At 38.9% G+C, this 16,532-nt stretch overlaps 1 protein-coding gene across 3 annotated transcripts; it reads right to left on the bottom strand.

Annotated features, from left to right (window-relative positions):
• Positions 1-455: 455 nt before the first annotated feature.
• Positions 456-15,947, bottom strand: micall2a (mical-like 2a). 3 transcript variants are annotated; one of them, XM_078161482.1, is made up of 17 exons: positions 15,582-15,947; positions 14,342-14,390; positions 12,928-13,069; positions 12,572-12,738; positions 11,827-11,957; positions 11,225-11,734; positions 10,899-11,083; positions 8,844-8,898; positions 8,257-8,378; positions 6,100-6,207; positions 5,849-5,913; positions 5,544-5,667; positions 2,658-2,760; positions 2,291-2,364; positions 2,091-2,205; positions 1,920-1,966; positions 456-1,826 (listed from the first exon to the last, which is right to left on the bottom strand). In XM_078161482.1, the coding sequence occupies exons 1-17, from the start codon at positions 15,722-15,724 to the stop codon at positions 1,747-1,749; spliced, it is 2,220 nt and encodes a 739-aa protein (XP_078017608.1). In that variant the 5' UTR covers positions 15,725-15,947; the 3' UTR covers positions 456-1,746. The 3 variants fall into 3 exon arrangements, with proteins under 3 accessions (XP_078017608.1, XP_033499937.2, XP_033499935.2); XM_033644046.2 differs by having other exon boundaries at positions 8,257-8,456; positions 11,827-11,954; XM_033644044.2 differs by having other exon boundaries at positions 8,257-8,456; positions 15,582-15,946.
• Between the last annotated feature and the right edge of the window lie 585 nt (positions 15,948-16,532).

Raw genomic sequence — 16,532 nt, 5'->3', positions numbered from 1 at the left:
ATTAACTCTAATATCACACATTCAGTCTCGACTGTCACCCACATCACGCGTGGCATTTTGTACCAATATCATCCCCAACTCTGCTCAGCTAGAAAGATTGTGTTCCAAGTTCATGATCACAATTTCATGCATCTCAAAATGAGGGATATGTAGTTTATAAGTAGCTGCAATATATTGACGCTGGTGAATTATCTTGATGCCGTCCTGAAAAAACCTTTTTTAAAAGCACACACTGATGCAGCTCTGTGATTACGGCTTTAATGCAAAGGAGCCGCAGCATTGTTGGTTTCTTACTGAAAGCGACATCTGATCTTGGCAGTCGTTGAATCAACAGTCATTGCTGAAGCCTGTAACATGGGAAGTGGAGTGATAAAAAAAGTTCAAGGATGTGTTTAAATAGAAAGATGTGTGCCAAAGGAAGCTGTTAAGTAAATAATTCAACCTCTCGTACACACTAATCTTCAAAGGATTTATTGGACTACAGATTTCAAGTTTAAAAATGCTATAAATAGAGTACAAGTACATAACCATCCAATAACACTGTAAAAGCAACATTACAGTTCAGTCCTTACAAACACTGTGAATGCCATTTTTACACATGAGTGACTCCACACTACGTTTGAACATTTTAATAGCTCAGGTACGGAGCATTTCTGATGCAGATATTAGTAAAGAGTAATGTTTAATTAAACCCGGTTTGAAGATAAAGAGCTCAATACAACCTATAGTTTATAAGCCTTCCCCGGCCATAAGCTACTGCTCTACCTAATCCTCTTTCACGTAACATTATTGCATCAGCACAGCTGAACATTTTTGCAGCATTTATAAAATTAGCAAAGAAATTAACTGTCCGTACTGTGGCAAATTGGATTTCCAAGTTCTTGCCTTGTGATACAGCATACCCAGGCTGCCACCTACAGTACAGTGTGAGAGAGGAACTGCACTCTGCAACATGTGTGGCTCTCCATTTTACACTCCACAGCCATTCAAACTTAATTGTCAAGGCTTTTTTCTCCTGCTAATATCCTTACAGGAAATTTGTTAAAATCCATTATTAAATAAATACTGAAATAATTTCATTTGGGATCAGGACTGTTGAAGGATTACACATTTATTCTGCTCATTCCTATTTGCATGTGGAACAGCCAGTGTTCCCTCTGTAATAAGAAAACCATGATAGCTTGTTTTTTCAACACCCAACGTCCAATTTTTTTGACCCAGTGCAAGCTGATGTGCTGAAATTATTGATTAAAAAACTCATACCAATCATTCAATAAATATACACAATGTTAACATAACAAACATATCAATGACTGAAGGCATTTTTTCTTGTGACACTCCCCTGAGCTCTAATCAATATAAGGGAACCGCTTGCAGCTGCGACTGCCACGTAATTAAACACCATTTTCTTTTTTGAAAAAACTGTGAAAAACAATGAAAAACACACCTTGTGAAAAAAAGCAAAGACTGAATCATAAGATATTTAGAAATTCTCACTTCACTTGAATAACAGCAAAGAACTGAAGGTGAATGTTGAACAAAAATAACACATTTTACGGAAACATCTAGAAAGCAAACACTTGATTTAGTCCAATATGCTCCATTTATTTAACATCCCTCCATTTGCCCTCTCATTAGCACACTATGTACTGCAGTACTTAAATATAAAAACCTTAAAGCACATTTCAAATCTCTGGTTATAACACATAAAATACAATAATGCAAGTTTAGTAAAAATTGCCTTGATCACTCCACTCGTCTTTTACTTCTTCGCCTGAACAGTTTTGAGATGGAGGATTTCCTCTTACTTTTTGCTTTCTTTACTCCTATTCACCCAAAAAAAGTGCATATTAGAACGATGCATTCAAATTGGACAAAAAATCTCATCTAAATCAAAAAGCATTTCGTGCAATACTTACCAAGATTTTGCATCATTTCATTCAACTGCTGATCCTCCTCCACTTCCCTGAAATTAATCAAAAATAAAACTCTAGTTAAGCATTTTGTCTTGTTTGCATATCAAGTTGTTATTATTCTGCATTACTGATCCCATCGCTGTAAAAAATTAATCCTAAAATGCATCGTGTTACCTCCGCCTGTCTTCATCCAGACCCTCCACTATTGCATTTCTGCCATCCACAATCTCCACCAGCCTCTGCATCAGCTTCTTCTCCCGCTGCTGCTCCTCTCTGGACTTTAAATGATCTGTGATACCAAGTTGACAGACTTTAGAGTTGGGAGAAGCACGTTAACAGAGCTGATGTTTAGAGGAGAGTCTGTGATATCTTACCTGGCTTCTCCATCAGCCTGCGAAGTTCCCCCTCCACACCTGGCTGCTGCTGCTCCAGCTCCTGAGTCCTGGCTCTGACATATGCATTCAGTAATCAGGTGTGTAAAAATGTAAACCTGGTTTATTATGCACATCACAATCATCCCCAAACTGTTTACAATCTAGAACAAGCACATTTGATTTGACAGGTAATGCATTTGAATTATTTCTGACATTGTGTAAGTGTATAGGAATAAAAAAGACAGGCTTCATACTTATACCACTGAAAACTTATTTTATATGATTAGAAATAAAAGTTAAACACAAACCACAGTTAAACAGAATCAGTTACAACCAAATAGATGTTTTAAGCTATAGAACAACCCACATGTACATTAGCTCCGACTCGTTCCTAATGTACATCTGCTTCTTTCGAATCAGGTTGAACCAGTCGACCATCAGTGGGTCCATCAATATGTCTCCCTCCCCCTCTGAAACACACAAAATTTTAAATGTTACAGTATTACAGTAATACCCTGAGATACAATCTGTGACCCTTTATAACCTTTTATAATGGTCAAGTTCTACATATCGAGTGGAGATTAATGAACAAGTTGTGGTTAATTAATGTAGAAAATAATAAACAACTCCAACGCCTGTCAACCCTCTAGAAATTTCTGTAAGAAAATGTGCATTTATTATCGACTCTGACCAACTTCTGACTACAGTTTAATGTAACTCAACTAAATGTTTATGACTCGCACTTCAAAAAAAAATGTAATTCTGCAGGGACAAATTAAGCTCAGAGATTTCAGACAGCAGCATTTAAATACAGTTTGGCTCTGCGCTCTCCTGATATCGCATAATGCAGCGACCGAGGTTAAAGAGCAAGCTGTGGAATAATTGTTTTCATTGATATTATATAATTTAATTGTTGTTTAAAAACAAACAGACATCCTTTTATTTAATATAACAATCAAGGAGCCCCCCCTGCTCACGCAGAATCACAGCTCATTTTATTTTCACCAGATCAACTCTTTGTTTCCACATGACTGTATTAGTTACACAAGTAACACAGTAACACATTAGGGTTTTTGGATATTTGGCTGATATGCAGCAGGGTGCAGGATTGTTGAGATGGAGGGTGACTCACCTCCTGGGACCATGTCAACACTTCACTTTAGCAGCCAACGACACACAGCCCTGCACCTTCAGTGTCTTAAATCTGATACTTTAAACTTATTGTCAACACAACTATCATGTGCTGCAGAACAAAGATATGTTCAACAGTTAGGGATAAAATGCTGTTAACATAGACTTCAGCATATAACATAACCTTCCTTAATCTTAATGAAAGCTTGGGTGAATAATCTATTTTACACTGAGCTCAGTTTATTTTTAAAAATACTGAATTAAACGTAATATGATTAGTAGAAAAGACAACAACTATTTGTAATCGATTAATTGCTGCAATCAGTTTTCAGTCAAAATTGTTAATCATTCTCTGGTTCCAGTTTTTCAGATGTGAAGATTTGTTGCTTTTCTTTGTCAAATATGAAGATAAAGTATCTACTTTATCTTCATATTTGACAGGGTTTTTTTTTTTGTTTTTTGGGGTTTTCGATTGCTGGTCACATAAAACAAGCATTTTGGGAAATTATAATGAGCATTTCTCGTGATTATCTGACATTTTATGTTAAAAAAACACATAAATTGATTAATCAATAGTAAAAATAATCATTAGACAGTCGCTAGCATCCCCATCTATAATATCATTCCTTATCTACACCCCAGAACATTCTCTTAACTAGGGCTGCGACTAATGACAATTTTAATTTTTGAATGATCTGTTGATTATATTCTAGATTAATTGCTTGGTTGTTTGGCCTATAAAATGTCAGTGTTTTCAAAAGCTCAAGATAACATCCTCAAATGTCTTGTTTTGTCCAAACCCTAAAGATATTCAGTTTACTGTCACATAGGAAGAAAGAACCAAGAAAATATTCACATTTAGGAAGCTGGAATCACAATTGTTTTACTTTATTTCCTTTAAGAATTACTCAAATTGATTAAACAATCATTAAACTAGCTGGCGATTACTTTAATAGTTGACAGCTAATTGATTAATTGATTAATCATTGCAGCTCTAGTCTTAATATGTAAGTTTTAACATGCAGGGGGTGAAGAGCAACACACAGGGAATACATGATGAAGCACAGATTTGTCTTCATCATTTATTTAATGATGATTTAGAAAAATCCAGCAGGAATTGGCTTTAATTTAAGTATTTTTTCACCCAAAGTACAGTAAAGCTTTGACAGAGACAGTGATTACTATATAAATATAAAATGTTAAAGGCTGTTTCAATATTTCCCCAAGGCAGTATTCATGGCCCACCACTGTTTTATGATATACACTGCAAAACAGCTCAGACCAGAATACCTGAGAAGGTGGATCAATAGAGTGAATATTTGCCAATTAATCCATCAAAACACACACCAAAGCCACATTTATAATAACCACCAAACAGGACAGGAACTGAGGACAAAACAGTCCACATCCTGCCGTCACCAGAACAAACGTGATTTTATTCTGAACTTGAGTGTCAGGGTTTAGTTTTTACGATGACAAGTTGAGAAGTAGATGATCTCCTACGTGGTGTGTAATTGATGTCAAATTCTGGCCAAGCAATTGCATGCTCAGGCTTCCTGGGTGGCGAGCAGGGAGAAAAAAAAAAGAAAAAAAAAAAAAAAGAACGCAATCGACCAGAATATATATTACTATACCCGAGTCATGTTGACCTTGAGCAAAGCAATCAGGCCCCCTACTCCCACTTCCTCAAAAAGAGAAGCAACATCCCTGTGGGCTGTCTGTGCCTCTTACCTCATTTGGCTGCAGAAACAGTAATAGAAATGGCAGGTAAATCCCCCCCGAACACACACACACACACATCGAGCTCCAGCTGATGGCTAGTGAATGTGTGTGTCCCGTGTGAAGCAACCAGGATGCAACTCTGCACCAGAGATGCTCTCCCTGAAGCAGCAGTGGGATTTAGCAGTTTGCACAAATACAATAAAATATCAAAGTCAAGGTTATTCACTGCAAGAGAGCAAAACCGACCATTGCATTGGTGTCTTTTACCCAATAGGTGAGTGTTTATTTTCAAAATTGCAAAGCTTGTTTCTGACTTCAATTTTGTGTGCGCGTCTAAACAAGGAAAAGGAAGGTAGGGAGGAGATTTAGTTGCAGAGGAAGAGCGACAGGAATAAAGTACCTTCCTCACAGCAGCGGAGTTTCTTTTCCAGCTCCACACCCTCCTTCTCCAACTGAGCCAAATTTGTCTCAATATCATTCAAGTCCCTCTCAATCTGCTCCGCTGGAATATGATAAGACTTCACCTGATATAAAACAAAGAGAACTTCAGAGTCACAGTTAAGTATAGATAACTTTAATTTGAAAATTCCTACTTTAGACACTTAAACGTAAAGAAGGTCGTCCATTTTTTACCGGGAATATAATGAAAGCATATTTGTAGAGTTGTTAATTAATCTCTTAAGAGACTTAATGGAGGGAACTTACAGAGGGTGACCTCATTTCAGTCCTGGAGGCGTTGGTGGGTGACAAATACTTTCCCTTTTTAGCACCTAAGAGGTAGATAAAATAGGATTAGATAGTCCTTTCATGGCAGCTTTTCAGAAAAGCATTGTCACATATGACTTCACCTGATTTATTTTCAGTGAAAAATGACTGCTCATATGAAATCAACAAGATGGCTGAGGCCTTGTACGTGTGGCTTTGATGATGACATTTTTAAAAACCTGGGAACCAACCTGACGGATTTCCGTGATTGGCTGGAGCAGTCGTCGTGGAGCTAATAGATTCCACAGCTGGCCGTCTGGTTGGGGATTTCACAGGCGAGTGACTCCCATGTTTAAAACCTAAAATAAGGACAGGGAGGTTTACACGCTGGAGATCTGCAGAGAGTTCAGTCTGCTGATGCCTTTTTCTGTTTTAGCAGAAAACAGCAGAAAATAAAAAAAGACTACAAGAATGTCAAAACACAGAAAAGCTTTGCTTTTAGCAATGCAAGTGGTGTGGCAATATGGCAATGTTAGTCTGTCTATCAGCCACTCAACACAGAGTATAAAAGAAATGGACACAGACAATGTGGCATCACCCAATGGTTCAAAAACTGCAGTTTTGAAGCCTCTATTCTGACATTTTGACTGTCACTATCTTGATTTTTTTGGAACCATAAGTGACCACATTTGGATGAGAGAGTGTAGATGTGGAGGAGCAAGGGGTGGATCTGACTGAGAGCCCAAGGACACTGCTGTGGTAGCAACTTGTCAGTCACATTGTAGCTACGTCCTTCTGCAAACCCTACTTTATCGTCCAGTTTACTCTAAATAGGACCATAATTTACAAAATGAACATCACGCTTTGCTAAAGAAAACTTGAATCTAGCAATTGAGACTGTAAACTCATTGGAAAATGTTTACTGAGATAATAAATCAAGTCAGAAGTTGGGCCATTTATACAATCAGACTTTCTTCAATCAGTGGAGTTGCCTCCTACTGGCCATTAGAAGGAATGCAGCTTTACAGCACCTCTTCATTGGCATTGCTCTTTAGACCTGGATATAATCCGTTAGTCCACCACAATGTTCATTGATGGACCCCAGGGGCTGAAGTCAAATTACTTTGGTTGTCCTCTGACTTTTCCTCTTGTGCTTCCATGAGGTTGCCATTTGTAGTTTTGTCTGAAATGTCTCAGAATACTAAATGGATTTCCATTAAATTTGGTACAGCTATCATGTTCCCCTCAAGATGAATTGTGATCACTTTCATTAACCTCTGACTTTTTCTCTAGTGCCATAATGAGGTCATCATAATTTTAGTTGTCCAAGACTTCACTGTATCCACACACATTTCTTATGATGTGTTATGAATAAGCTCCCCTACTGGTTAGGTTACGTTTAGGAGAAGAATCATGGTTTGTGATGTGACAACGTGACATTACATATGTGTCACCTTATTTAGTATAACACAAAGTTGATTTTCCGGTTAACACGGGACACAAACAGCAGTCTCCTACAGTTTAAAGTCCTTTGTTTGATTGACCAATCCATCAACCCCGACCACCCTTCTACGCAGACTTTGTTGTTCTTTATAGGACTTGGTCTGTCATCCTCCTTTGCTCCCATCATTTTATGGAGGACAGCTTGCAGCACATAGCTCAGAGTCTGACTCAAGTCTAAGTCATGTGACTCAAGACCACATTTCTGGCACTATTAGCAAATGTTAGCATACAACGCAGCTAAACTAAGATGGTGAACATGGTTATGTTTAGGTTTCAAGCTGCTATAATTGATATTTTCATCATAAAAACTATCTACATGATGATGTAGAAACAATGTGAAAGGGGTTGCTTGTTTTGATGAACCCAAGGAGAATTATCAACCAAATCTGCAGCTCACCTTGGCTTTATGGAGCCTTATAGTGACTTTCAGCTCATTGTTTAGTTGTTTGGCCAAAAATTAAACTTAAACTCTCACTACTCTCATAGCGTTACTTTCAGCCACTCCATTCAGCTGTGCATTCAGCTCACCGTGCACTACCTGCTCAGAATCAAACACCATGCAGAACAGTTCACAACTAGCTGGTGAACAAACATAGTGGAGCATTTATCCAATAAAAAGTCAAATATTTCTCTCAGAAGTTGGTAAAGAAAGCAGTGCTAAAATAGGATGAATATTGGACTTACACTTGCAGTCTAATTAACACAGACATGATATATAGAAATACAAACATTACACAGCTGAATTGTATCTTCGGACAAGCTGAAAAATAGTTACACTTACTGTCTTCTATGCCACAAGAGTTTTCTGAACATGGAGCTTTTTACCCAGCACTTAAAGTCCAAACTTACTCTACTAGACTCTAGTAGACAAATATATCTTATTATAATGTGCCGACAGGACTCACCAAGGTTTCCAGAATCAAGCTGAGGTTTCTGGGGAGACACTTGCCTAAAGTGTGCAGGATCAAATGGAACAAGGCTAACTGGAGTTACCCCAGGTGCTGGAGCTGAGGGAGGCCTTGTCGCACTGAGGGGGACATTAGATGAAGTTGTAGACATGAATCCAGGCTTATGTTGCTCAGTAAAGGCTTCAGCTTCGACATCTCTGTGAGAAAGACACAATGAAGTGAGTCTTTAAGCGTGTCACCTTTTAAAAAATGGTGTAAAAGTACATCATCGATCTGACAAAGATGTACTTAAGGCTGAACATAAAGAGTAAAAAATATAAAAGGCCACACCTTTTTATTTTGCAATGATAAAAGGTGAAATGGAGGAACCAATGCAGGGATTAGAAATAAGAGTGTTCGAAGAGGGAAAGTTAAGGCTAAAGCTCACTGATTCTGCATTCTGTGGAGTGAATAAGCTGAATGTCCAGGGGTGTTTAAAGACAAATCTTTCAAACCATCATTTTGTCCACCTGCGTGACCTTCCCACCAACGCCTAAGTGAGTTATGAGGTAATAGTGAATATTAGGATGATTGAGGATACTTACTTCAAACCTAGCTCAATTTGCACAGGTTTGAGCTCCATTTGCCCCTGGACTGGATCTGTAGACAAATGATTAAGATGGAAAGGGTTGAATAAATGACTTATGAGAATAAAAGCATGATGGCAAAGGAAAGCTTATCCTACTTCATCTGTCACATGAAAAACTGCTGAAACCATTCTCAATTTCAAAACTCGGGACATTATCATGTGGATTTTTATCAGACACTAGGCAGTAGTTCTAACTTATACTGCGGGGCATACACCCCCAAATATTCATATATGCTCAAAATGTCCCCCCACAATGTAGTGATAAACTATAACCACTGCCTTGCAGTTTTTATGCCTCTCTGAGCCAGTCAAGTAAACAGTAAACATTGTTTCAAATATGAAATTTCTGCAAAGAAGCTACAAACTTTAAAACATGGATGCTCCAAACACATATTCAACCCAGCAGCACAAAAGATCTATACAATCAGCACAATTACTGAGTCATGGCCAAAAACATGTTTTGTGAGGTCACAGTAACCTTGATCTTTTTAATAAGTTCATTGCTGAGTCCAAGTGGATGTCTGTGCCAGATTTGAAGAAATTCCCTTAAGGTGTTCTTGAGATATAGCATTCATGAGAATGTAACAGACAGACGACTCGAAAACATTATGCCTCTGGCCACAGCTCTAACAATTATGGAGGCCTAAAACTATATAGAAAAAAAAATTGCAACACTATTAAAGGCAACCATGCACCACCATCCAATAATACTCATTAGCAAATGTTATCATAAGCATAAATAAACTTAACAAAGTGCCATCATTGCCATTATATTATTATTTTTATTACTGGTTCTGGAATTACAGTGCACTGCAGTTCTGCATGTGGTTTGTCCAAGTGGTGTTGCCATACCCCAGCAGAAACTGTTGACTGTCTGACTGCTGCTGGTAGGTACAATCATTGTCTAACACTGTACTCTCCATTTCATGACTTTCAAATGTATTAAAAAGCATTAAACTAGAATGTACTATGGGTGCAATGTAGGCTATGTCACTGTTAAGTGTTATAGATTTGGTAAAGTAAACTCAAAATGCTCTCAAAAGCTCAATTTAGCTGTTAAGTTTCTAAAAATATCTCCTGTGGGGAATTCCCTAAGGACTTCACTCAATGGTTGGGTCGCAGAGGGTGCAGATTGAAAAAGGTCCCCCAGGGTTGAATGGGCACAAATAAATAAAATATGTTGAGTTTTTTTTTTGTTGGTAATTCCAAGTCCCGAAAAGGTGACAAGCAATATTATTCTCAAAAAATGTTCTCCTGAAGGCCCCCTTGCCCCCCAAATGCTAAATAGGTGGTTATGGCCCTGATGTGACATCTGCTTTATCAAAGAAGTGTGCACTCAAAGCAGTTACACATACCTGTACAAGTCCCTGTAAACAAAACACTCCCTGGACTCATCTCCATGTCACACTCACCTGAACAGCTGATAATGAGTGCAGCTACTGGTTTATTATCTGGTCTCTATAACAGTGCACTAAAGTAACTGATCACCACCTGCATATCTGCACTAAAGAACCAAATTATGCTCTAAGCTGTGTATATCAAACAGATAATTTCTAAGTAAAATCTGACAAGAGGTGATCTTGATTGCAGTAATATCCATGGTCAATATGTGGTCCATATTAACAGGCAACATAATTACTTCCCATGATAGGGAGACTTCTATAAAAGACGATAATTTGATGACCATTTATATAAAAAAAAAAGACAGTAATTGTGTTTCTGTCTGAAAAACTGTCAGGATGCTGCACCCATGCATGCACATCCATCCAAAGAGAATGACAGTTCAACTATGAAACTTTATTAAAAGTGTGAAACTGAAATTAAAATGTCAGTATCCAGCATTGCGCTAACATCATGCTAAACGCACCGGCTGTATAAATAGGGCAGAAATGACAAAAGGAGCTTTGTTTTCTATGAATGCGTTCTGAGACAGACAGAGAGAATGGTGGTGGGGGGTGTTGGCTAGATGTCAAATAATGGATCAAGAACAACTGAAATGAATTTAGCTTGCCTTTGGCGGTTGTGTGTACAGTTGTTGGCCTTGTGTTGTCTTTGTTGATGGCCTTCAGACATGGCGATTCCTTATTGTTTGTCTGGCTGGTGGAGGGCTGTCCTGCCCAGTTTCCTGCTGGGTCTTGGCTGCATTTATCTTTTCTCAAACCAGGCCTGTCAGCTGAACTTGGCTCATCTCCAAACCTGCAGTGAGAGGAAACCCTCATCATTAGCCTTAATAACACAAGTCATTATGAATCCATACAGACGGTGGGAAAGACTAGAAATATCCAAGTATTAAAGAAGAATATGTTTGTGGCCAAAGAAAGTATACAGTATAATCACCGTATCTCTGCTGATCGGATGGTGAACAGGCGTTTGTTGTTATTGTTGCAGTTTTCCTCGGCCAGTTTCTTTCCAATGTTTGTCCTGGCTCTGCTCTTCTCGTCATCAGGACTGAGTGGGACCTTTGGCCTTCCTGAAACACTCAGTGGCTCGGTGGGCTTCCTGTTACCTGTTGAGGACTCTGTGACTGGCGCTGCAGCCTGGAAAAACCTCTGCCGGGCCGTCTGGGTCTTATGGGCTGAGGTTGTCCAGGACTGGGAAGGTGGAGGAGGACTGACTGGCTTCAGTGGGGCTGTCAGTGGGGCTGACAGCACAGAAGAGGGGCATGGTGCAGGCTGGGTCTGGCTGGCACTCTTTAATCGCCCAGCTGAACTGGCGGATCCATTTTTGATCACAGTCTCAGAGGGGGAAGGTTTGCAACTGTTGTGGTGGGTGTTACAGATAAAACTGTCTGGATTCTTCCCAGGTTTGTAGCCTCCTGTGTGAAGCACGCTGGAGCATTCGCTGCATCTGGTGGAAGTTCATTAACATGAAAATATTAATACAACAAACACAGTAACTGACAGGAAAGTATCAACACATGATATAGATTAAACTCTTACTTGAAACAGCTTCTGTGAAAGAGCTTGCCTTCCACAAAGTGCCGCTGAACCAGATGAACATGGCTCTTGCATGCAACACATTTGCTGTTGAGAGTCCCGCTTTTGTTGGCATTTTCTGCCAGAACCGTCTTCTGTGAAACGAAATTTAAACTGAAGTTATGCTATACCCAAAAAAAGTTACCTTATTTACGTTTACCTCATTCACTTAAAAGGAGCAGTGTTCAGGATTTAGTGGCATCTAGTGGAGAGGATTGCAAATTGCAACCAGGTGAAACCTGTAGCTGGTTAGAGTTCCTTCAGTGATCGATGTCCAGGAGGATTTTTTTTCTATGCTGTTCATCGTGGAGGGGCTGCCAACTACAATGGCTGACACGAAAATGTGAAAACGCGAATGGCTCTATCTAGAGTCAGTGTTTGGTTTGTCCATTCAAGACTACAGTAGAAACATGGCTGTGCAACTTGGCAGACACCATGGAGTAGGACCTGCTCCCTATGAAGATATCAAAGGCTTATTCTAAGGTAATAAAAACACAGTTCTTATTTTGAGGTGATTATACACTAATGAAAACACACTTATTATAGCATATTCCATTTCTGCCAATATATCCCTCTAAATCCTACACACTGGACCTTTAAAATAAACAAAATCCTCTTTGTTCTGACATATGATAAATAAAAAAGCAATTGTGGAAGACATGGAAGACAAGAAAAATGTTTGATGATGTGTTCTGACATGAGTACTGACCTGAGCAGCAGCTCTGGCCAACTTGGGTGATGTCTGAGCTGTGAGAGTAGAGGGTGAACGATTCTCAATGGCAGTTTTAGACACAAAGGTTTTGGCAACCACTGGGAGATTTTTCTTCTCTGATGGCTCCTCCTTGGAGCCCTCTGCTGGCCTTTTTACACCTCCCACTGAGGAGAAGTGAAACATTATCAGTATCAAACATCCCATTACAGCACAGGAGAGAAACAATATACTTCAGCATAAAACTGAAAATAAAGTATGTAAGGAAAAGCCCTGAATTTGAGAAAATATACACTGTTACAGCTTAAATTTATCTACACTGTTGCTAAGGATATTTGAAGCAGCCGTATTCTCACTGGGTGGACGTCCTTTGAAGTAGTTGTAGTACTGGGAGACGTAGGTGAGAATGCTCAGCCTGTCTGGGATCCTTAAAGCCACCATGTCTTCTGCATCTAACAAAGCTGGAATCCCCAACATCTCCTCTGCGACCTGAAAAGCCTTCAGATAAAAAGAAAAAATGACACAGTTTAACAAACAGCCCCTTGACTCCTGCCAACATTTAATGTCAGTTTATGATGCAACAAGTAAACACACATCCAAAGCATTTTTGCCCTATAAAAACACAGTAGTCACCGGGCACAGTAATGTCAGCCCCTACAATTACAGCATGCGTAAAAATGTCAGACAATACAATCTACTTTAAATAGACTAGCAGTATTCTGTGACTAGGCCCGGAGAGATCTGGAAAGGGCTGTATAATGAATAGCACACTTCCTGTGAGCTTGTAGGGATAAGAAAGGGGATGGAGGGAGCAGGATATCGGGGCATTGTTTAGGATCAGCACGGACATGCTCATTAAATTTAAAGCAAAGCTTCGCTGAATACCAAGTCTGCTGATATAAAAGTAGAGCACAAAAGAGAAAGAATGTGGGTTTTCCTACAAACACACACTGACAATTTCTTATGTAGCATCTTGTGAAATAACCACTGGTAACAGAAACATGATGCTATTCATAAAATATAGAAGAGTGTGCATTACATACCATTCACATTCTCATGTTTCAGCACAGGGAGCATCTTTAACAGTTGATCAAAGCTAAAACCTGATGAAAACACACTATCCTGTGGCCACAAGTGGGGTTTAAAGTTCTTCTACTTGCGTAATATTTAAGCATAATACAACGACAGTGGCTTCAAGTGAACTGTCATCATGAGGATCGAGTGACAGAGGACAGCAAGCCTCATTCAAAATGAATAGCTTGAGAGCCTCTCCCCTGAGCTCAGGTTTGTTGCTGACACTGCCAGCATCATCCAAGACAACTAGGAAGTCGTACAGAGTGCAAACCGTAGCACTGTAGGGCCTGTATCCCTCAGAGGAAGTTGGTAAAATGGAAGAAGACTAAATAATGGAGCGGCCCATGCTGTGCTGCTCAGGTCATGTGGGGGTTGACAAAATAAATGAGGTCAAGTGGACAGAAGCTGAGCAAAGATACAGAAAGTTTGATAGGAATCTTGAGAAGTGGCACAGAGATGTACTTTCCACCACGGAAGCTTAAACTGCTCTGCTGTTAAAATGTTGAAACAGCTAAATATTTAAACAATCTGCTGCATAAACGCTAAGTCGAGAACAAACACTGTGTATCTGTGGATGTGCCATCGTGTGTAAGGGGTTAATGAAGTGCATGTTTTATGCTGCATCAGATTTTGCAGCTCGAGTTCGAACTCTGCTCCACTCTATGTAACAAAAGGTTCAACAACTTGACATCTCACCAGTCTGTTGTTCTCAAACACATCTTCTTCTCTGAGTGAGTCATAGTCTCTGGGAAAACAGGAATACAATGAACAGAGAAGTGAGACATGCTGGCAGAAAAAAACTCTTATAAATAAGGATTTCACATATAAATAAAACAAAACATAAGTATATATTTAAAACTAACCAGCATAGAACTTTTAAGGCATTATCCTTCGTACGCATAATAATAAACTTAATTTCTATTCCGCTTTCTGAACCAGAGTCTGTGGTTTAAAATTCTTTAAAATACCATGCAATATAACAAAAAATTAAAAAAACAGAAAAAAAATCATACACAGAAAATGCTGTAACAGAGATAAAACAAAGTCAATGCAAACAAACAACAAACATGATAGATCTCCCTAGCATTAACCATAGGGAAGCCCATTTCTGCCAGTGTGATGAAAATAAAAGGTCCTGTAAGTCACTTAAATGAGAAACTTTCTCCAAATTATGAGTTAGTATCTCAAAATAATGAGAAACTTTATCAAAATAAGGACTTAGTATCATTTCTTCATCCATTACTTTAATTTTAAGACCTGTTCAAGACACCTTTTATCCAAATTTATGACAGATTTTTGGACAAATCATGTTTTAGTTGTTTAAATATCGTAGGTAAGCATTGCAAGTAGTAGGCTATATATGTAGTCTCTTGTGCAGGGTAAGTGTCATGTAGGAATATGGTTATTAGAGTGAACTAAGTCAGGCTATATTTTGCCAATAGTTAAGTGCAAGTATGAAGTAACATAACAGTATATAGTTTTTCTTTTAGATTGGTAGGAATGTGGACTTTTACATAGAAAGGCTTCACTCATTTTCACAAAAAGAAATTTAAAAATTGATAAAATGTTTGTAGTAGTTAAGACCTCAAAAAATCAGATCTAGGACTATTTAATTACTTTTAAGGCCTTATTGTTGTAACATTGTTTATAAGACATTTTAAGGACTTTTTAAGGACCTGTGGACACTCTGACTAACTAAACTTTTTGTTTCATTACATTGACAGAGATGGGCTTCCATATAACTAAACTAAAAGAACCACTGAAAGAGATATGCATCAAGATTACCAAAGAAAACAAAATAAAAACCATCTAAGGTTAATATGTACCAAAGACACGTGTGTCCAGCTGCCCCATGGAGGCAACAAAAGCCTACACAGCCAAACCCCAGCACAATTTCACATACATTATAACCACTTCTTCAGAGTTAAATACTCACATCAGGTCCGGTCTGTACTTGTGTATAAGCGCACAGAAAGCCAATCCGTTTCTGAAGGAGGTCGTCATGTTGGTGATGGCCACATCTCTGTAGCCGTCACACTGTATTTTACACCACTGCTCCAAAGCCTTGATGGCAGCCATGCTCCCGGCGCGACAGATAGAGACGCTGTGCTCTCAGTAGCCTCCAGACAAAGTGTGCAACAGGCTGAGGTCTCAGCGTGGAGGAGTCAGAGGAAAGAGAGATAAAAACAAAGTGTCTCTGTTCGAGGTTTGACCGTGAACCGCGGCGCTGCAGCTGCGTCCTGTTTCCGTCTTTTACCTGAATGACAGCCGGGGCGGCGGGACGGAGCTGGTGGTGTGCGTTTCTCCGCTCATTACACTAATTGACATGGACTGATGGTTTGTAACGACAGTTGAGTAAACTCAGGCAGAGAGGTAAATAGTTTCTCTGGTGATCAAATTTAATGCACTTTTTTGCAAACTCAATTAATGCAGAGTTCTCGGTGTGGTGTACAAAACATTATTGGAGTGTCATTATTTAGTAGTATGGTCATATCCAAATTTGGTCAGACCTATAGTATATCTGTTATTCTAGATTATTTCTGATGAGTCATAATGACTTCGACTTATTTGATGAAATATAATGTAGCAGGGGCAGATTGATTTCAGGGAAGGAGGGGGTGAGGGGGGCATTTAGTACAGGCACAAATCCTCAGAAGGTCTTTAGTATTTTCAGATACCACTACCCCTGTAGAACAAAACTGGACCATGTTTTTTTTCATAATTTTGATATGTACCTTTCAAGAAATGGATGATCATAACAAAAATATTTCAGAAAGCAAAATACAACAAAAAATGATGAAACTTATCAATTAATTTACTTACCCTACCAAAGAGAAAAGCACAGTATAAAACCGCTCTGGAGATGATGGTCATTTCTCATGTATTT

This window comes from Epinephelus lanceolatus, chromosome 18 (genome assembly GCF_041903045.1).
Source record: "Epinephelus lanceolatus isolate andai-2023 chromosome 18, ASM4190304v1, whole genome shotgun sequence".
NCBI classification, from domain to species: Eukaryota; Metazoa; Chordata; class Actinopteri; order Perciformes; family Serranidae; genus Epinephelus; species Epinephelus lanceolatus.
Note: the sequence above shows the minus strand (reverse complement) of the source record. Positions and strands in the feature narration are given on the sequence as shown.